The 21,452-nt window shown below is 41.2% G+C and overlaps 1 protein-coding gene across 2 annotated transcripts in view; it reads right to left on the reverse strand.

The window, feature by feature from the left end:
- Positions 1-21,452, reverse strand: part of LOC112160219 (sushi domain-containing protein 3) — a 35,982-nt gene that overhangs the window by 7,788 nt on the left and 6,742 nt on the right. The window contains exons 1-2 of one of the 2 annotated variants that reach the window (XM_036210275.1): positions 17,080-17,810; positions 1,060-1,251 (exon numbers count right to left, since the gene is read on the reverse strand). In XM_036210275.1, the coding sequence (XP_036066168.1) occupies positions 1,060-1,251; positions 17,080-17,509 (622 nt within the window). In that variant the 5' untranslated portion in view covers positions 17,510-17,810. Of the gene's footprint in view, positions 1-1,059; positions 1,252-17,079; positions 17,811-21,452 lie in introns of those variants that run through there. The other variant, XM_024294615.1, reaches the window with a different exon arrangement.

Genomic DNA, 21,452 nt, shown 5'->3' on the forward strand with positions numbered 1-21,452 from the left:
TAAAAAGGAACCAACTTTTTGCTGCGTTATTATAACTCAAGAAACAAATAAATTAAAACAAAACCACTGTAACCTAATTATCATTATTGCTCCAAAAAGTGACCTAAAAATATATCCCAACATGATTAAATAAGGAGTTGGGTTGAAGAAAAAACCAAAGGGGTTTGGATGATTTAATGTGATGTTTTAAAATCATGTTTTCTCTGCTTTTAAAATAGAATTTTTGAAATATGTTTACTCATGAAATTCAAAAGGACGATGTCCCGTTTCTTTTTGTAAAATGAGGATAAACCACTGAAGTACTAAAACATTTTTAAGATGGTAAAAGTGGGACGGGTTTGAGGCAGAAGTTCAGACTCTTTTGTGATGAAAGTGATGATATTTTACTTAGTGGTCAAAACATTCCTGTATGGAGCTAAATTGGGGACAATATTATTTGAAACCCAAGTAAAATAATTTGAAATAAGTATTGGTGTTTGGGCAAAAAAAGTCAAATTTCCAAAAGTTTTTCTTGTTCTAAAACAAATTAATTTTTTTTTCAGCTTAAAATGTTTTGTTTTTTTAGGTTTCAAAGCTCAAAATTTTAATTTCAAAAACCAACAATTTGAAATAGACATTTTGAGTTTTGAAAACTAAGAAATGGGACATTTGAAGCTGAAAACAATTAAGTTTATTTCAGAAAAGCAAAAATATTTTACATTTTGTTGGCCAAACAGCAATACGTTTTTCAGTTTGTTTTATTTGGGCTTCCAAAATACTGGCCTAAATTTAGCTCCATATTAATGTACCTGATCATTTTTTCCTCATGTAGTTTCTTAACTTCTTTCATGTCCTTCCTTTGAGGCTTCACTTTTATCGCTCATGAAATATTTGTACAGAACTTCAACCATCAGCATAAAAAGGTGCAACTTCATCAACACACCTGATTTCATGCTTAAGCAGCCATCAGGAGCAGCATCCACAGCGACTGCTGCTCACACAGTCAGATACTACAGCAGCTGCTGTGGTTCCATAGTCCTTCCATGCATCTGCATGAGCAAGCGTCTTACGCTAACACACCTTCACAGTCCGGCAGGCGGTTGCTCCATTGTGCTTTTCCGCTCCGGACGCTGCAGTAGATTTTCTCGCTGCCGACCAGCTGGTAACCTTCTCTGCACCAGAAGGCCAGGACGCTCCCAATGGACACTCCGGAGCCGTCCTCCACGTAGAAGGAGCCCCGGCGAGGCGGCAGGATGGCGGGGCACGACACACCTGGTCGGAGACGAGATGAAGAGGATGCTCAGGAGAAGGATAACATGACATGGACCACAATGACTTTGCTTTTAGTTATGTTTCAGCTAAAGTTTGATAAGAATAAACTGCAAAAGTGCAGACAGGACCAAGTGAACTTCTCCAGTTTTAAGTCAAATGTATTTATTTTAGCTGATAAAAGACCTGAAAGGTTATATTTTCACTTTGATGGACTCACTTTTAGAAAATGACACCCTCTGTCATGTGCACTTTTAAGCAACCAACAGTTTGCTTCAAAGAATTGACAGTATATTTAAATATTTAAAATTAATATATTTTTTAAGCATTCAATGAAATCCCAAATGTTTTTTCTAGATTATTTTTTAATGATATGTTGAGTGATTTGTTAAGTTTTTATTCACATCAACGCTAGCTTAAGATGCAAAAATACTGACTTGAGTTTTAAGGAGGAAAAGCTCCTCATTTACAAACCGTTTATAATATGATCCGAAGAATTTAATATTAAGAAATTTAGCAATATTTCAATATAGCAAGTAGTCATTTAAAAAAACGGAATAACAAAAGTCTCTATAAAATTTCAGAATTTGAAAAAAACCTTTCCCGCCAAATATGTTTTTGAGATTTATGGAAGCAGCCATTTTGACAGGAGCAGCACTACTACTGCCCCTAGTGGAATAATGATGAACTACAGGGTGGAAATCCTGGACCAAGTTATATATTATAGGTTTTCAAGGAAAGTTTTTATTATGCTGAAGAGATAGAAGTCTTACAAATGTGCCTATCACAGATGATGCAAAAAGAGTTAAGCAGTAAAAACAAATACAAAGTGTTTCACAAGTTCAGAAGAACAACTCCTTCTTTGATCAAATACCTCAAAGCCTCCAAAAACTCCCTAACTCATCCTAACCCGTTCTGATACATCCACTTCAGACAAATAGATCCATCAGCGTCTTTGTTTTCCGGATCTGAGCTGGAATTTGGATCTAAACTATACGGCTGGATAGCGATGATATTGATCACCATTTTGATGCCGTTATGATGGGGGTGTGAGGGGCTGTAAGCTAACAGGAGAGAGTGTAAACAAAGGGATGATGGGAAATAAAGGCAGGCTCACTCCATGTCAACGGTTCCTCCCACAACTCAGAGATGAATTTCTATTGAACTCCTGCTGCTCTGTGCAGTGACAGTTAATGGGACTTTAACTTTATGTTTAATTTTAAATACGTGCGGCCAACAAAAGAAATCCAGCCTTGGACAAACTTAAAATGCAGCAACGGGATCCTGGCTGCACGTATTACATGTGGACAAAACATGAATTTCATCATATTCTGTACTGGTCACATGTAAATATGTGTAAATAACATCTGCCTCATTATAAATGTCTGAAAAAAACCTTGTATTGAGGAGGTATTCAAGTGTAAAAATGCATTAAAAACATTCATTGGGGAGTAAGCTGTCCAGGACACCTGTGAGGATGTTATATGTGCTTGAACAGCATGAGTGGTGAACTGTAATACCACCGCCGGCCACTAGAGGCCACGCTGTTGTCACGTAACGTGATGGAGTTGGAGATTAAACCGGTGACTGCTTGTGGATCTGAAGAAGCAGCGGGGCTGCTAGCGCTCGGAAATACGCTAAAACATCGGTTTATAACTTTACAAACGTCCTGCTAAAACAAAACCGCATTACTGACATTAGGGGGAGAATTCAGCCCAATACGCTGGAAATAATCGTGTCTGTATGTTTACCTTTGCTGGATTTCAGGCTGGCTTGTCTGCAAACGTCGCTTCAGGTTTTCTTGTGTTTTTGCCTGTGATGGTCGCTCCACACAACGTCTTGTTGAGGGTTGCGTTAAATGTAACATTTGTCCCTACATGTACTCTTCTTTTCTACCTGGAGTAGACATTTTTCACCTCTATCACAGACACAATTCATTGAATTAGCGCCTTAGCGGGCTGCTGCAGGGCTCTGTGTTCTGATTGGATCGCTCTGCATTTGCTCCCACCCTCCTCCTCCAGCAGTCATTATGATTGGATGCCGTCTTCGAAGAGCATTTTTGTTTCATTTTTATTCGTTGACAAAAAAGTCTATCAATTTAGTTAAAGTTTTCGTGTCTGGGTGGGAGTTTTGGTTTTGTTTTTTTTTTCGTTTTCGTTGGATGAATAATGTCGTTGAGGAAGACGATGACGAAAATTTTTTGTCAACAAAATTAACACTGCATTTCAAGACGTCTATTGATGACTCCACTGTGTTCTGATGGTGAAAATGTTGATGGTTTATTCAAATATTGCATTTAAACACGTTTTTTGTTCAAAATTGTTCGACCGCAATGCATTGTGGTCTATATTCGCTAATCTAGTGAGTATCGATGCATGCTAGTTTTTCGCAAAGACTTCTGGGAAATTTCTACTGCACTGGATTTTTGAATTAATAGATTCAGACAGCACTAGAAAATGGTGAACACACTATATAGTGAGTGGGGAAATTCGGACGTGTCTTTCATGTATTGGAATAAAGCTGAGAAAGAAAAAGTCTGGAGGAACATTTACCCCACTTCAGGATTTCACACTAAAGCTCTTCCAACTGTGATTCATGTGCTAGTCAGACCTGTGTGAATGCAGGTCATGCCCGGTGTGAACGCAGCAGAAGAGTCTGAGTGAGTTCAGATTCATACAAGTAAATGAGCAAAGATGCACAGATGAGTGTCGTAACGTCCTATATGTGCTCTCGAGTGCTCAAGAACCTCAGAGATCTGGCGATGCATCATCTATTGTTAGAGCGCTGCAGGAATTCAAACGCACAACAACACAGTCTGTGTGAAGCGCACACCCTGAAGATTGTGGGGAAGAGCAGAGCGCTGCCTCCCGGTGCTGCTATAACAAGCGGTGGCCAGAGGGGTGCGTGAAGCTCAGCTATGTCCACTGTAATCTGTGCGTGCATGAAGAAGTGTGTTGTTTGTGTGTGTGTGTTGTTGGGGGGTCATCACGGCATAATATTCAAGCTGCTCTCTGCTGATTACCAGTGACAGATGGGGGATTTCTGCTGCAGCAGAGACGGTTAGGCAGACGATCCCGTGATCCCGTGCGGAGATGATGACATCCCCCCCAGCATGCACTCGTGCACTCATCCAGGCACGTGCATGCAGCACAGGGACACAAGGACGAGCTGACGCTGTGTTTGAACGCCCGCCTCACTTCAGAGAGCTGCTTCGCTCTGCCAGGGAAAACCTGCTGGCATCAACATGTGGAAGAACACCAACATCCGTCTGAGCCAGAGGCCTCCACACTCACACAGCCAAAGCACATACCAATCATTTTCTCTTTTTCTGCCCATTCTCTGTAAACCTTAGAGCACTGGTCCCCAACCTTTTTGAGGACGTGGACCAGTTTCAATTATGTAATATTTTCACGAACGGGACTGAAGATATTAAACTTCCGGTTCCCGAATAAACAAACAAAAAAAAAATCTAAATAAAATGCTACTTCAAGAAATTTAGTTTTTAAAAAAGTCTAAATATATGAGTAGATCTAATTAATGAAGATGATAAAGATTCAACGAGTCGTTTCTTTAAAAAAAAAATAAAAATCCACAAAGGAAACATCACACAATTTTTATACTTTGGTGTGTATGTGACCCCCAGGCCTCCTTTAAAAAAGAGATTTTAAATCTCAACAGGACTTCCCTGGTTAAATAAAGATAAATAAAAAAAATAATAAAAAATAAGAGAAACTCAGATCATCCAGCTGTTATGCTAACATTGATCTACAAGCTCAAAGTGAGGCAGAGCTCACTTCCAGACTGAGATCAGAGAAGTGAGGTTGTAGACAGAAGAATTAAGTTCAAAACTGCAGAACTCTTTTGGGTCAGGACCATCAAAAGACAGGCTAACCACTATTTGGTTGTTCCCTACAGAGAGGCTGGAACAAAACCCTCAAATCTGGAGCCACAGCAGCATGTAGTCTGGTAAAGAAAAAAACATGAGGGTCAAAGAAGCAAAAAGATAAATAAAAAAGTATAGACAATAACTGCACAGTTTCTCCTGGTGTGATACGGATCCATGCTGCCTGTGGTAGCAGTTTCACTACAAGCCCCTTCCCCCAACAGAATACCAAAACAACAGGCCTCTGTCAGACCAACTGAACAGCTTCTATGCACGGTCTGACAAAAACATCATCCAGGCACAGATGTTCCCATTGTCACCCAGTGATACAGCACTTCAGCTATCAAGCAGCTGAAGAGAGAACGCCTCTCGCCAGTATCAACACTCGGACAGGAGCTGAACAACACAACATCCTTGGGCTTGTTTTGAAGGACAGTGTAGATCAGGAGTGTCCAAAGTCAGTCCTTGAGGGCCGGCCTCTTGCTGGTTTTCCAGAATCCTGCCTTATCTGTTGCTGATTACCTGGATCAGGTGTGTTTAGCCAATAAGGAGCTTCAATGGCTGCTTGGTTGGAAAACATGTAGGACTCCGGCCCTCAAGGACTGACTTTGGACATCCCGGTGTAGATCAACCAACGTCTTTCACACATTGATCAGTCAGGAAGTAGTGCGCAAATGACAGCAAAACGCCACCTGAGGCCTTAGACAGAACAGCTCAAGGGTGGATAAGTCGTGTCTGACCTGCCTAGTATCCTTACACACGCACAACAATGGTATGTTCCATTTTCATGACATCCCTTAAGGCACATGTCAAAGTCAAGGCCCGGGGGCCGAATCCGGCCCTCCGGGTAATGATATTAATATATGTATATATAAAAATGGGAGGAAAAACAAGTGTTGCGTTTATATTTTTGTTGAGTGTATGTCTATGTTTATGTACTATTACCATTTCAAATCAAATCACAGAGGAGCTCGCTACAGCAGAGCTCACCAGCTCCATAAAGCAGAGCTTGCTGTAAAGGAGCTCGCTAGGATGCTATAGAGGAGCTTGTTAGCATGCTACTGTGGAACTCGCTAGTATTTCACAACGGAGCTCACTAGCTTGCCACAGTGGCGCTAACTAGGATGCTACAGCGGAGCTTGTTAGCATGCTACTGTGAAACTGTAACGAAGAGGCTGAGGCGTTGAGATCCATATGCAACAGCTTTTAATAGCAGAAGATCCGACAAGGGCAAAAGCAAGGCGAGGTCAAAAATCCAGGCAAAAGGTCAGACAAGGAGCAAGGCAGGGAGAGGTCAAAACACAAGAAGGCAAGAGGAATAAACTGCTCAGAGTTGTATGACAGGCAAATACAATACTTCGCAAAGAGCTGAGTCCAGGAGGTGACTAAATACACGGAGATAATGAGCATGATGAGAACCAGCTGGTGATGATGGCAGGCAGGAGACAGGTGAGGAGATGGCTGGTTAAAACTCAGGTGAGGGGTCCCTCTGGTGGTTGGAGGTGGAACTGGATGATGGATCCCTGACAGGAACTTGCTAGTATTCTACGGCGGAGCTTGCTACGGAAGAGCTCACTAGCATGCTCACTACTCTGTCCACGGCGCTGCTAGTTACCATAGCAAGCTAACCCGCTGAATCCCTACTTAAATCAATGTGGGCAAACACAGGAGGGGCCACCACAAAAACTGCAGACAAACCCATTCGGGGTCCACATTTTCTGCCCACTTTTAAACCATATGGGGCCATCTTGGCCTTGCTGGCTGGGTATGTAGACTTTTTATTGAAATTACCCAGTCGAATGCAAGTTGCAGAGGCTGTCGAGTATGTAGCTTTACGCCAAATGTGATGCTATAGCTTAAAAAGTGCAAATTAACCAAATCTATGACCACAATTCTACAGAAATCTAACTATTGGGTCAGAACTGGTTAAAGTTCTCAAAGATTCACATTCTTATAGGGAAAAAAACTGTCTTTACATTTGTTACCCATCCTTTTCTTTGATTTTATTTAAAAGGGAGCCGGACAAAGAAAAACAGTCTTTTTTAAGCCCTTTGGAAAACAGATTAAACCAAAACTGAACATTGCAGCCCTCAGTCTTCCTTTACACGACTGCCCTTTTCTCTGCTCAAACAATACTCACACATATACTTCTGAGTCAGACCTTAGCGGACGTTGCTAGTCTGAATTGAAGCTAATGACGGTTGGCGTTCAGAGCTGATGGCTCGCTCAGCCACGTGCTCCCATCTTCTCCTTTGTTTTCCTTTTGCTCCAGCTGCACTCTTATGTGATCTGACCTCAAACATCTCTCCTCTGTGTCCCCCCATCAGTGGAGCTATTTCTGCTGCTCCTCGTGGATGCATTGTAGCACAACTGATTATCTAATCCCCTTAAACCTGTCTCTGCCTGCGTAGTGGATGTTCCTGTGTAAAAAAACACGCGTCTTCTGATCTTGTGACTCTGTTCATATCCAGCTGGAGGCTTTCAGTTTCAAAACATCTGATAAGTCAGTTTTTTTAGGTTTGAAAATGCTAACCAGCACATTAGTGGTGATTGTGCTTCAGCTGACGAGTTTTTCCATTAACTAACAGCTTTAGGTGAATCTGACAGACGGTAATCTGCTAAACTGAGCACAACTGGGACAGCTAAGGTAACCCTCCAACAGTAAAGGGTGTTTTATTGTGTAGAAAGGAAGAAGTTATTAAGGTAAAAAATAGGAAATTACTTAAGATTTGTTATTTATTTATTTATTTTTTGCTATACTGATGGTTATGTTTTTTGAGTTTTTGACATCATTCACCAAAAGAAGAGCTAATAAACATGAATACGTTTACGCAAATGTCAGATCATTTACGTAAACGGTATGGTGGCCGACACGGCTCACATAAATATAAAACAACAAAAGCGGAAGCACTACAATGAAAACCACAACAAGATGACAAAAGCCACAACAGAAATGGTTCACAACAGTCGTCAGATCTCTGTCTGTGGGGCAGCAAACCCCCAACCAGCCAGTACAGCAGCCGTCACCGCCACGGCTGCTGTACTCCAGCTCCATAGTTATGATGTTTTTATTGCAATTCAAGACAGTAATCAAAATAATGCAACAGTTAGTTAAAAGAATTACAAAAAGATCCTCCAGCTTTATTTTTATTTATCTCTTCTCAGGTTTATGCTCAAAGTTTCAAGCAGCGCCAAAAGCTTAAACCGAATGAAAACAAGTCAGTTTCCATTTCTGTTGTGAACAGTTTCTGTTGTGTTGTGGCTTTCATCGTTGTGCTTCAGCTTTTGTTTTTATGTTGGGACTTTTCTTGTCATGCTTCAGCTTTTAACGTTGTGCTTCCACTTTTGTCGTTGTGTTGTGGTATTTGTCATCTGGTTGTGGCATTTATCATTGTGCTTCCGCTTTTGTCGTTGTGTTGTGGCTTTTGTTGTTGTGTTTCCATGTTTGTTGTTGTGTTGTGGCTTTTGTTGTGGTATTTGTCATCTTGTTGTGCCTTTCGTCATCGTGCTTCTGCTTTTGCCGTTGTGTTGTGGCTTTTGTTGTGGTATTTGTCGTCTTGTTGTGGCTTTTGTTGTTGTGTTTCCATGTTTGTTGTTGTGTTGTGGCTTTTGTTGTGGTATTTGTCGTCTTGTTGTGGTTTTTTTGTCGTGTTTCGGCCTCTGTCGTTGTGTTTTGGCATTTCTGTGAGCCGTGTTGGCCACCGTACAATGAAAATGACCGTATCAGTAATGTGTTGTGTATTAAACAGAGGACAGAGTCTCTTTGCAGACTCGATTCTGCAGCGGCTCCTCCCTCCTGAGCTGACTGAAGGCTCATTTCAGCCTCTGACTTTGGGATTTGTTCAGCCACTTTGAGGCTGTGGGAAGGTAATAATGAAGTTGAGCTTCTGCCAGTGACCATATTGGATTGACGGGCACCAGACAGAGAGAAGTCTTGTGTGTTGCTGACATAAATACCTCTGGCTCTGTGCATGAGTGTATTTGTCTCCAAGGAAATTCTACCCACCGCCGCGCCTGAAGAAGCCCCCCCAAACCACCACCACCTCATCCATGGCAGATCCAAACTCACACAAAAGCAGCTGTATTCCTAAATATGACCCCATATGATCCCTAAGACTTTGTTATTTCTGTAAAATGATAAATCTTTAGTTTAGTACACCTTCATGAAAGCGTTGAATGGATTGACTGAATGGACAAAGGTAAGTGGGTTTAAAATATACCTGTCCTGCTGTGTGTTAGCATGTCAGCTGGTTTTCTGGACTAAAATAACCCGGAATAGACAAAGGTAATTGGATTTTCAGACACTAATCAGATTGAAGCTGTTGCATGGGTTAACATTTACGTTCCAGGCTTTTGATTGACAATCTGATTTTACCGGGTTTAGAGTGAAGAATAAGAAGCTTACTGTCATGAGGACGCACTTCAATCTCAACCTACGTTTTTATTTTCGTACAAGGTGAAGGACGCTTTTTGAAGATTCATCCCAGAGGAGTTTTCAGGACGTACTTCCCACTGATTCCAGTACGATGAAGCAGTGAAGCACTAAAACTGACCGTTCTGATTCAATGTGATTTCAAAGTTTAAACAAATACTGACTTATACTGTACATTTGAAATACTACTTGGGCAGATTAAACCAACTTAAGTAAGTGATATCTGCCTCAAGTGGGGATTAGCAGCAGTGACTCATTCCCACTCTGTTCAGGTTAATAGGTTGGGTTACAGAGCTGATGTTGAGGTTTAAGAAGCAGAAATAGCTGCTGCTTCTCTGGAAATCCTTAATCAGTAACCCAAGGACACGGAGAGCCGCGGAGCAGCTGATGTTTCCATTGATCTACCTCTGGAAAGTTCTAGAGAGAACACCTGGACAGAGATGAATGAAAGCACCACGACGGTGTGTGATGTGACCACGAAGGTCCGGTCTGGCGGTTCAGAGCAGAACTCTACTCAGCTTTGAGTGCACCGCAATAACCAAAGTTTAAGTCCCATTAGTTGCCACGGTAACGATTTAAGATAACTATCTGTTGTAGCTAGTCAACAAATCATATCTGAACTGTTAGTTAAAAGGTAGGGATGTTAAAAACATTAGATAGGTATCGAAAAAACCATCGGGCAGTGGGAGTAACAGCAGTATCGGTTGGGGATGTAAAAAATAGATCGAACATTGATCGACCAACTGCAGTATCGCTAGAAAACCACAGATATGAACAAGATTATGTTGGTTAAAAAGTATAAAATCAGTCAAGACATAAATAACAGATTTCCAGCAAACTAAAGATTCTCTTTTAGGTTCATATTTTTTGTCTTTTTATATACATGCAATGCAAACAAAAAGACGTCCAATCATAAGCTTGCTTCTTCCAAGTCAATAAATAGATTAATAAATGAATACATTTCTCTGACAAATCCTGTGAATTATAGTGTGAGTGTTTAGTAAACATCCACACTATAGTGATTCTCCTGCTCCTTTCTGTACGTTTTTCTGCACATAAAAACTCACTGTCAGTGATTTCAGCAATCCTGGTATCTAAACATTCAGTTCATTCCGGACTTTACTGCTTGTACTTTTGGTTTTTATAAACTTTATAGGTTTTGAAATATTGAGCAAAATCTGCCCCATAGTACAGTGGCCAGGAAGTGCAAAACAATAATACATTTACCTGGAACGCCTTTACACGCTTGACTGAATTACTTTTACAATTTGACTTAACACTACACAAACTGCAGCCATAAAGATTTTAAACTCCAAAAACAACTTGAAAAATTTAAGCATAAAGATTAGTGTTAAGCTAAAAAAATTGAGTGTCTGAAAAAATCTCTAATTCTGATACAAACTTAGTTATTTTCAGCTTCAAAATTTCTGTTGTTAAGTTTTAAAACTCAATATTTAAGTTTCAATTCTTTTTTCACTTTCAACACCTTTTTATTTCTGGTTTCAAACCTGAAAATTTCTGGTTAGGAACTATTGGCCCGGTTCTGATGTGTGGGGGCGGGGCTAACATGAAGGACCTATCAAAACGGATGAGGGTGGTAACCTCAGTCCTGGTGCATTCACCGACTCTTAGAACTTTGAAGACTATGGTCAGAAAATGTCTGTAATGTCTGTGCTATGACGGCAAGCAAAAGGGGTCATCAATTGCCAGGAGAAGCAAAACGCTGCTTTTTAGGCACTTTTCAAAGGTAGCATGTAAACTGCACCATGTAGACTAAAGACCATTCTGTCGCCTGATTTTGTAATGGAGTCATCCCCGCCGGTCATTGGACAGCCATATGTGTCTGGGTGGCTGCTGATTGATGTCAACTTTTAGAGAAAAATCATCCAGTCGCCGTGAAACTAAAACTTTTTCTTTAAACCTTTGCGGCCACTGGACAGCACTTTCATTTATCTAAAAAGATTACAAATGCCATAAAAGGGGCATTTTGGGATAAGTGATCGTGGTCTCAGCAATGACCCCTTCCTCTAATTTTCACTTTTTCTTAAACTTCCATGGCCAAAGTGCGGCGTGGAGAAAAGCTGCTGCTGCTTCATGACTACAAATGCTGTCAGGACTCACTCAGCCATGTCCTCCTCCAATCACCAGAGGGACCCCTCTCCTGGGTACTAACCATCTTCAGCACCTTCCTCTCTACAACTCCCATCAGCCCCTGCTCCAGTCTCATCCAGGCACAGTTGATCATCGTCATCCTCATCAGAACCACCTGCATTTATACCCACTCCAGCCTCAACTTCAGTGTGAAGTCTTGATTGTGTTTATCTGTCAGTCTGAGCAGTTTTCTCTGGTACGCGTGGTGCAGCGGAACGTTTCGGCGTCTGGTCTATTTTTTCTGCGAGCCGCGAGCGCTCCGCATCAATACTGGCAGGAAGCTGCATCAAAATACATGAGAAAATACGGTTTATTTTCAAAATAGAACCAATTTTTCACAATAAAACGCCGCGATTGACAAATGTGATCATGTTTCTGTGTCTAAACAGACTGTAGAGATGAAAATATGCAAACAATCAAAACACACAGACACGCGTGCACGAGAGCCCCCACCACGGACACCACAGAACTCCGGAGCGGGTGTGCTGGGCTGCAGGGTTCTGGGAGGGAGGAAATTCTGTGTATTGTGAAAATAAAACCACTTTTTCAAAATAAAACACTGCGATTAACTAATGTGATCAGTGTTTTAACACACAATAAATATATATAATATATAATAATTTTATAAATAAAATAAACACACAATCGCCATACGCACACATGTTCACGCGAGCACAGACATAAAACAGACAGATACACACACAGACAGATCAATGCAGTGGGGGCACACTGGAGCGGGGCATGGGGCTGTGTTTGAACGAGAGAGAGGCAGAGGAGCGGTTCTTCTTGGAAGAAACATCAGGTAATATTTTTAGTTTATTAATTTACCGACTGAAACACGTGGGAGCGCGTGCGTGCACACAGACACACAACAAAACAGACAGACACGCACACGCGCGCACAAACCGATCAGTGAAGTGGGCCGACTGCGGAGTTGGGGGGCGGGGTCTGTGTCAACAGGGGCAGAGACCATCCACTTTTAGCAGAAACACAGGGTGATATCTTGGTTATTGACTTATTATCAATGATGGCATAAAAAAAGCAATAGCTCTAGCAGAAGCGTACGTCGATCGTCGCGGGAAAATTTGCGTCTGGTGTGACCTAGAGAGCGGAGCGGAGTGCGCGCGCACTATGGCTCTTTTACTGATAAAGGTCGCGACCCTGAACCAGGTGAATGTTGGGAACGTTTGAAGAAACTTCTGTGGAAATGAAAAGGGAACATTAAGAGTAACATGTGTTTTTTTTTAAAGAATTCTTTAGGTAAAAAGTCTATTAAATTAGTGTTTATAAGCATTCAAATTCAAAAAGGTTTTCATGTTTTTGTGTTATGGAGTCAAACAGACTCAAATTATGGGCTGGAAATGCTCAAGTGTTCCCAGGCTGCTCACTCTTTTCTGTTTGTTGTTAATCGCAGCTCCAGGATTTTTGAGTTTTCGGAAGGCTTCTCACAGAAAGCCCCGCTCTGGCGCAATTCATGCATGTGATGCAGCGGGGCCGGCCAGCTGATCACCTGTGTGTGTGTTTCTGTGTGCGTTATGAAATGAACAACTGTGTTGGCGCTTTAAACCTTTAAGGAGATTGGTGCTGTTTGGACCGGCGGTCCTTTTGTGCCTCAGAGCCGACACATAACTGTGTGGTGACTGAGACAGAGAAGGGGCAGGAAGAGAAACCCCCAAATTTACAAGAATTGTCAGAAAATGACAGAGAAACAAAGACTGAGAGTGAGGAAGAGGAGGAAGAGGTGCCATGCTCCAATGGAGGTGAAGCCATGCGAGCAGAGCTGCAGCTGAACAGCTTCCAGCTGGATGGAAGAAATCGTATTTAACTGAAACACCTGGAGCCTCAAACATAATGAACCTGACCCGCTGTCCTGCAGTTTGATTCTGAAACCATCAGAACCGGAACATTTCTAAACGTCAGATCTTTCATGACTGCAGCCTTTAAGACAAAAGGAAAAGACGAGGTTTAATATTCATTAAAAGTGGGAGCAAATGAACAAACACCCCAGAGTGAAGCCAGTGTTTGTTCATCAAGACAAACTCTCTTTCCTGGTGAGTTTGGATGGGAAAGTCAACACATCTCTGAGGGTTCGATTGGTGAGTTTGAAAGAGTGCAAACAAGTCAGTCCAATCCGGAACAACAACTCGACTGAACCTCAGATCCAACAAAATCTTCGAAGTCAAAATGCATTTAGAACTCTAGTACGTTTTTTTTAACACATTTTTCTCATAATGGAGGAAATATTTGAAAATAATGTAAGTTCTGAGCATTTATTTATTTAACTGGTGGTGAATAAAGTTGGCTCCCTGCTCTGCTCCATTCTGATTCATCCTCTAATAGACAAACAGATCCATGAACATCTTTGTTTCCCTCGTCTGAGCTGGAACCTGGATCTAAACTGTACGTCTGGATAGAAATGATGTTATGTTGGGGTGTAAACTCTCAAGAGAAAGTCTAAACCAGAGGCGCCCAAACGTTTTCACTCAAAGGGCCAAAGTCTAAATGGGATTCCACAATATTTTTTATGCATGTCATGAAATAAAAGGAGAAAATAAAGAATATGATTTTGTTTCTTTATTTTGATTAAAAGAATTAAATAATAAAAAGTAACATTTGTCTTTGAAACCATTAACAGCAAGGCCTCACTGCACAGTTTTAAATGAAAAACAAGAAACAAACTTTCTTCCAATGAAGACAGCAAACTGGGACCCTGATGAGAGACGTGGAGCTGCTTCTTTGACTTCATCCGTTTGCCGTTGTCGCTCCATGTTGGCTAGCTGAACAAGCCACTAAAAGCATCGAAGTGACCGTGAAGACTCTTGAGGGTTTCAAACACAAAAAAACCCCATGGCTGACTCACTTGGGGGGTTATTTCAACCAAAGCCGCAGGCAGAGAAAATGCTAACAGCGCCACCCGGAGGTTGAAAGTATATTAGAGCTTGAGAGTTTTGGAACACCATAGAGCTCATGTGTTAAAGTCAAGGCCCGCAACTAATAGTGCGTTCACACCGAACGCAGCCGGCGCGTCTGCTGCCTCTCGTTTGACGCCTGTCAAACTTTACTGCTCTACGCCTTGACGCTCCTGCCGCGGAGTAACCACTAAAGTTCTTCTGGAATTCATTTGTTGTCACATCATGGATTTTGCTGAGCGAATAGCCTGAGTTTATATGTTTTGGATAACTCTACAGTGGAACCAGCAAGCACATCGCTGTGTTTGTTTTCACCGCATGTTTCAGAGTCCCTCTGCTTCTGTGTGCTTCATTTGTGCAGTGATGGCTGCACCTGAGGGCCGATTCAAACGTTACTTCCATCTGTCTGTGGTCCAGTTTGAGCTCTGACCATAGAGGGGAAATAAAGATAAAACTGGGGGATCTTTTTATAATTGTCTTGATGAAAATAACTAAGTACATGAAGCTCGAGCGCTTCAACGGCACTCGCAGTGGCTCTCTGGTCTCTGGGCAGCTAACTGCCAGCGGGCAAGCAGAGCAAGCGCCGCTGCCCAGAGACCTGCAGCTGGGAAAGTAGACCTCTCTAGATCTGCCTGGCACATAGACAGCAGCGAGCGCTACCAGCTCTGCTGGAGCCTGGGGAGCAGAGCTCACTAGCTCGCTAAGCTGTCCACTGGGTGGCTGACTAGCGTAGCCGTCCATTCAGCTCAATGACATCTGTGACAGGCCGACGATCTATCCAGGGTGTGTCCCCCCTTCACCCATCAGTAACTGGGACAGTTTCCAGGAACCTAGCGGCCCCGTGGGTTAAGAAAATGCACGGAAGATCACGATGAAAATCCTCACATCGAGCCGCTATCTTGAATGTTTATTCCTACTCTTTGATCTAGTCACTGATAACATCACATGCCCAATGCTGGGTCCCTGATTGGTTGATGCACTGTGTCAAGCTTGCCGCTGAAATCCCACCGCGGTAGATCACGTCTATACATTGACTTAACATTAAGACTTGACACCTTTATTTATTTTTTCAGCTACATACTGTTTGGCTAATCTAAGTCTTTTTTATGCTAATTTGGCATTTGGCTAATATTTTAGCTGGCTATCAACTTCAGCATTTTTAGCTATCAGCTTCAGAGTTTTTAGCTATTAATTTCGGCATCTTCAACTATCAGCACTAGCATCTACAGCGGCCAAATTCAGTTTCCAGCATTTACACTAGCATTATCGCAGGTAATACTATATATCTAGTTCATAGTTATGTTAAAAAGTTACAGTTTTGAAGTTTAAAAATGTAATTTTAGAGTGTTTAATAAATGTTTATCCTGTTCGGCCCATGACCTAAGGTGTGTTTTGGATTTTGGCCTCTTGTGTGATTGAGTTTGACACTCCTGCCATGGAGAATCAGTGGGAAACTGGTTAGCGGTTTTAACTAAACACTCCGCGGCGTCCGCAGGAATGACTCGGCGGGCCAAACGATTACCTTTGGTGGGTCAAATTTGGCCCGCGGGCCCCACTTTGGGCACCCATAGTCTAAACAAAGGGATGAGAGGAAATAAGGGTTGGACGACATGCCAACAGTGCCGCCTACAATTCAAGGTGGATTTTTAATAAACTACTACTACTCTGAAAAAACTATGTCCTAGAAAATGATACAGGTTTTTGATTTTGGTTAAAGATAATAATCTTAATCAAAAGACCACTGGGAACGGTTTGAAAAGAGATCACAAGAAGATTGGAGTGGAACTTTGAAGAGTACCGAAACCATAAATCAACTTTTTCTGTCTGTTGACCTCTATCAATGGGGTTTTAAAGTTCTGTCTGTTGATCGTTGCCAAATTTTTGAGAAATTAAAACAAACTTGTCAAAAAAAAAATCTTCTAAAACCGTTTGTGTGCTGCCCCCTACAGGTTGAAATGAGGTATTGATTGGTCAAACTATTAAAGTCCCAAGTCATTTCAGAAGTCTCACGTCATGACCTGCAGCTCAAGTAATGATAACAGTCCTGTTAACCAGCCCCGCCCCTATGACTGGATTTTCACATTTCAGTTGTGGGCGGAGCAGCCTCCAACTTCCCTGTTTGGTTACCCTTTAAAGCTAGAATGGGAATCTAGATTTAGTATTTCAGATAAGCTTTGTTTGTGCCTTGAAATTTTTTTTTTTGAAGTTTTCCTCAGAGGTTTGTCAAATTCAGGTAAAAAAAAACTGCTTTTTTTTATTTTTTGACTCAAAGACTTCTTTAAGCCATCTGTGAAACCGAAGTGAAAGCTTTACAAAAGACAGCAAAACTACAAGGAACAAGACGGACAAACAAATGAACGTTGTTCTTAAGTTCCATCTCTGCCTGTTAACCTCACTGTGGTTTCAGTGCAGTAAAAGTTTCCCGGAGCATGACTGCTGCCGGTGCACCGCCTCACCTGTGTAGTTGGTGGTGGTGCTTTGCCTCTCTGCAGGAGTTTCTGTTGCCTCAGGACCTGCAGTCGGTTCTACTGCTGCAGTCGTCTGCTCTACTGCTGCAGTCGTCTGCTCTACTACTGCTGCAGTCGTCCGTTCCGCAGCTGCAGTCGCTGCAGTCGTTCGTTCCACTGCTGCAGTCGTCTGCTCTACTACTGCTGCAGTCGTCCGTTCCGCTGCTGCAGTCGGGACCGCAGATGGTGTCTGCGGTTCAGTCTGCAGGTCCGGCTGCAGCTGCACAGCTGTGCCGACTCCATCTTCCAGAGACGGCGCGGCGGTGGGGCTCTGGAAATCCTCAGAGGTCAGAGTGGAACCCGTAGCCAGAACCATAGAGCAGAGCAGCGGGCACAGCAGCAGCCAAAGGACGGTGGGGGCGTTTGGTGCTTCCGTCATGCTGGCCGGTGATGAAGAGAACAGGAATTCACAGACTCTGAAGGAGGAGGGAAACTTTCTACTCCTTTGTTGACTCCTCCTGTCTTCTTGAACTTGTGGTCATCAGCCTCTCTGCGGACGAAGGGAACCCCTCGCTCTGTTTCCACGCATGATGCTGCCAGTGACAGAGAGAGGTGGGAGGAGGGTGCATGTTGTAGGAGTGGGGCAGATCCAGCTGTAATCCGCCTGCTCTCTGCTCACTTGCTGTTATTTTCTCTCCTCGCTGGCTGCTGACTCTCCGCTGATCTCCAGCTGAGCTCTTACGTAACATTTACTCGCTCGCTGAGCTCAAACTCAGGCAGCCTTAAGTCCTGATATTCCTGGTCATTGCTCTTTCCTTGTTTACCCTCTCACCCCATTTCCCCCTTTTACCAGTTTTGTTAAAAACCTGCTGCAATAAATTGGGTTTTTTAAATAGCCTAGTCTGCAAAACAGTAGTTTTAACTTTTTTAAAGATCCTGCGGGTTACAGAACAAAAAAGTCAAGTGTGAGTGACCCAAAAAAAGACCCAAAAAGCTGTCCGCCAAGACATGGGACGTCCTTGACCCTAATTAAGACCATTAACCAAATCTGCAAATAGAAAGGTTGAAAATGCTAAAGTATATTTAAATAGTGCAGAAATCCAATGTGTTAAATAAGTTTTTAGGAGGAATAACTGATGATAAACTGTCTTGGAAATCTCGCATTAATTATGTAAAACACAAAGTTTCTAGATCTATTGGTATTTTAAGTAAAAAAGGGATGTATTAAGCCAAAAGAGTTTGTATCTTGTTTACTGTTCATGAGTTGTTCCGGATCTTTCAAAATGTGCAGAGATTTGGTGAAATACAGGAAAAACTATCTTTGGGTAAAGGACAAAAAAGCAATTACAATAGTAAACAGAGAAGCATATTGTGAATCAACAAATTCTTTATTTTGTTTGACTAAAAGTTTAAAAGTGAAGGAAATTGTTTATGTTAAGGTATTAGAATTGGTTTCTAGCGTAAAACATAATTTAGTTCCAAAAAACATACAGAAACTATTTACTTCAATTACATATAGTCAGTATAATTTAAGAGGTCTGTATTATTTTGAACAGGTTAAAGTTCAAACCAGTGTTAAGATGAGATGTGTTTCAGTTCTTGGAGTAAAATTATGAAATGTATAATTTATTAGTGGAATAATTATGAGATTGTTAATACTGCACCGTGTTACATGGATTCTAAAACAATTGTTACAATTGTTGTTTCAGTTTGGCCACTAGGCTGCGATCGTGCTAAGGCATGACCTCTTATTCCAGAAGAAAAATAAAGTATGATCAACAAACTGTGTTTTAGACCACAGATGGTTACTTTAAAGAAATATTTCCTTAAAGAGTTTGGAAAATTAATGTCTGTGAGTTTATAAAGATGCTCATTTAGTCAGCAATTTATGTTTAGGTCGACTGAGCGTTAGCATTAGCCGTCCTATGGGAAATTCCATTAAACATTAGCATCAAGCTAGCAGACTTTAGCTTTATGTGTTAGATCAATCTCTACTTTTATGGATGGATTATTGATCTATTAAGCTTAAATCGATTCAAATCGATTTTATAAACCCAGCCTTACTCATTACTAAGTGTTTTGTTTGAACCCTCTAATTTCTGCTTTGAGGACCAAACGGGGGGTTTTTGGATTAGCTGATGAGTTAAATTATTGTTTACATGAATGTTTGGCCCATTGTTCCCATTTCTATTTCCATTTTGCAGCTCTATTGAGAACCTTCAAATTTCAAGTTCAGATGTCGCCATGGAAAATGCAAATTTGGACAATTTCTTAACTGGTCTTCAGATTTTGATCAGGAGTCTATTTCACATACATGAAGGGTCTGGAAGTTCAACAAGATCCACATTGTTTGGATATTGATATTGTCATGATTTTTGTCTAATTTCAGGTAATATTTTTCACAAAGGTAGTCCCAGTAAATGAAGATGCATGTTTGATCTTCATCTTTAGCATGGTAAGAAGTTTGGTAACAGTACAGAACTTTATAGAACAGCTCAGAGAGCTTTTACAGATTTTCTATCCTAAAGAAATTTGTTTTAGGTTGTTTCTTATTGTCTGGCCGTGTTTTTAAAGAAGTGTGTCCCCGACAGTAGGAGCTTTGTCATGCAGCCACATGCATGTGCATGAAGCCTCATGTGGGACTCCACGTGTCGGAGGGGGACATTCAGGTGTAATGGGAAACCCTGAAAGCTCTTGATAGTTTTCTAGTCAAAAGAAAAAATCCATGCAAAAGCCGTGAATAATTTACACATCTGGGACCAAAAATAGAGGTAGAGACTAAGAGAGAAAGGAAAAGAGGTAGCGCTGCTAAGTGAGAGTAGCAGAGCTGCTGATGTAAGAAGAGGAGGAAAACAATCAGAGAGACAGCTCGGTGACAAGAAGCTGAAGAGGAAAGAATGATGAAGTCTAATGCTTTTAGTTGAAAAAAAAACACACTTCCAATGCAGAGTGTGTCGATGGGGATGCGGGGGGCTCAGCTCCCACAAACTACATTATTTAAAGCCAAAGCTTTGCCAAAGTGGACACAAGAAAGACTCCTAAAGGCTGGACCAACATTTCATTTTATGCTAAAGGTTTAGAGAAAAAAACACTATAAACAAAAATGTTTTTTATAATTCTGTAAATCACATGTGTCAAAGTCAAGGCCCGGGGGCCGGATCCGGCCCTCCAGGTAATTCTATCTGGCCCTCCAGATGATTTTATGTTATTGTTATTAATGGTCTGATGTTATCTTGAGCTTATTTATAACTTGTATAATTTTGACAAAATATATTTTTAAGGAGGATAAAACATTCAATTTGTTTAAGGTTTAAATTGATTTATTCTGAAATAATATTCCTGCCTTTTTATTATTATTCATAATTATCTTACAAAGTTTTAAAGTTTTAATAATTCGTGTTCTGCTAACTTTTTGTACTATTTGCATTTACTAAGATTTTTTAAGGCTATTTTTGTAGTTCAGCTAATATTTCAGCAACATGCTAGCTGTTTTGGCTAATTTAGGCTTTTTTTCCCCAAATTTTTAGGCTGTTTTGAAGTTTAGCCTTTTTTTAAGCTACATGCTAGCTGTTTTGGCTTAACTGTTAACTATATATATATTTTTGCTTTTTTAGGCTAATATGACATTTAGCTAATATTTTATCTGGCTATCTGCTTCAGTGTTTTCAGCTATCATTTTCAGCATCTTCAGTGGCCAAATTCAGCTTACAGTATTCACACTAGGATTATTATCACAGGTAATGTTATATATCTAGTTCATAATTATGTTACAAAGTTACAATTTTAAAGTTTTATAAATGTAGTTTTAGTGTTCAATAAATGTTTCACCTGTTCGGCCGGTGACCTAAAGAGTGTTTTGGATTTTGGCCTCCTGTGCGATGGAGTTTGACACCACTGCTGTAAATGAATGCACTTCTTTGTTGTTGCTCAAAAAGTTTCACAAAACTTCATGAAGAAACATCCCAGTTTCATACCTTTCCATGACAAAGTTCGCATGTTTTAAAGACCCACTCCAATGACAATCGTGTTTTTAACATGTTCTTGTTGCAGAGTAATGTTAGCCTAGGATTGTGAGTAAGCTCGCAGTAAACTAGCAGTAAGCTAGCAGTAAGCTAGCGGGTGAGAGTGTAAACAAAGGGATGATGGGATATCAGGAGAGTGTTGCATCTGCTCCAACAGTTCCACCCACAAGTCAGAGGAGAATTTCTGATGAACTCTTGCTGCTCTGCAGAAACTATGTTCCATAAAGTGACAGGCTTTTCTGCTTTGGCCAAAAACAGTGTAATCACAATAAAAGACAACAGGAACCCTTTGAAAATAGATACAAATATAGTTAAGCAATTAGGGGTGTTGCGGATCACGGATTATCCGTGGTCCGTACG

The sequence above is a fragment of the Oryzias melastigma genome, linkage group LG23 (genome assembly GCF_002922805.2).
Source record: "Oryzias melastigma strain HK-1 linkage group LG23, ASM292280v2, whole genome shotgun sequence".
In the NCBI taxonomy this organism is placed as follows: Eukaryota; Metazoa; Chordata; class Actinopteri; order Beloniformes; family Adrianichthyidae; genus Oryzias; species Oryzias melastigma.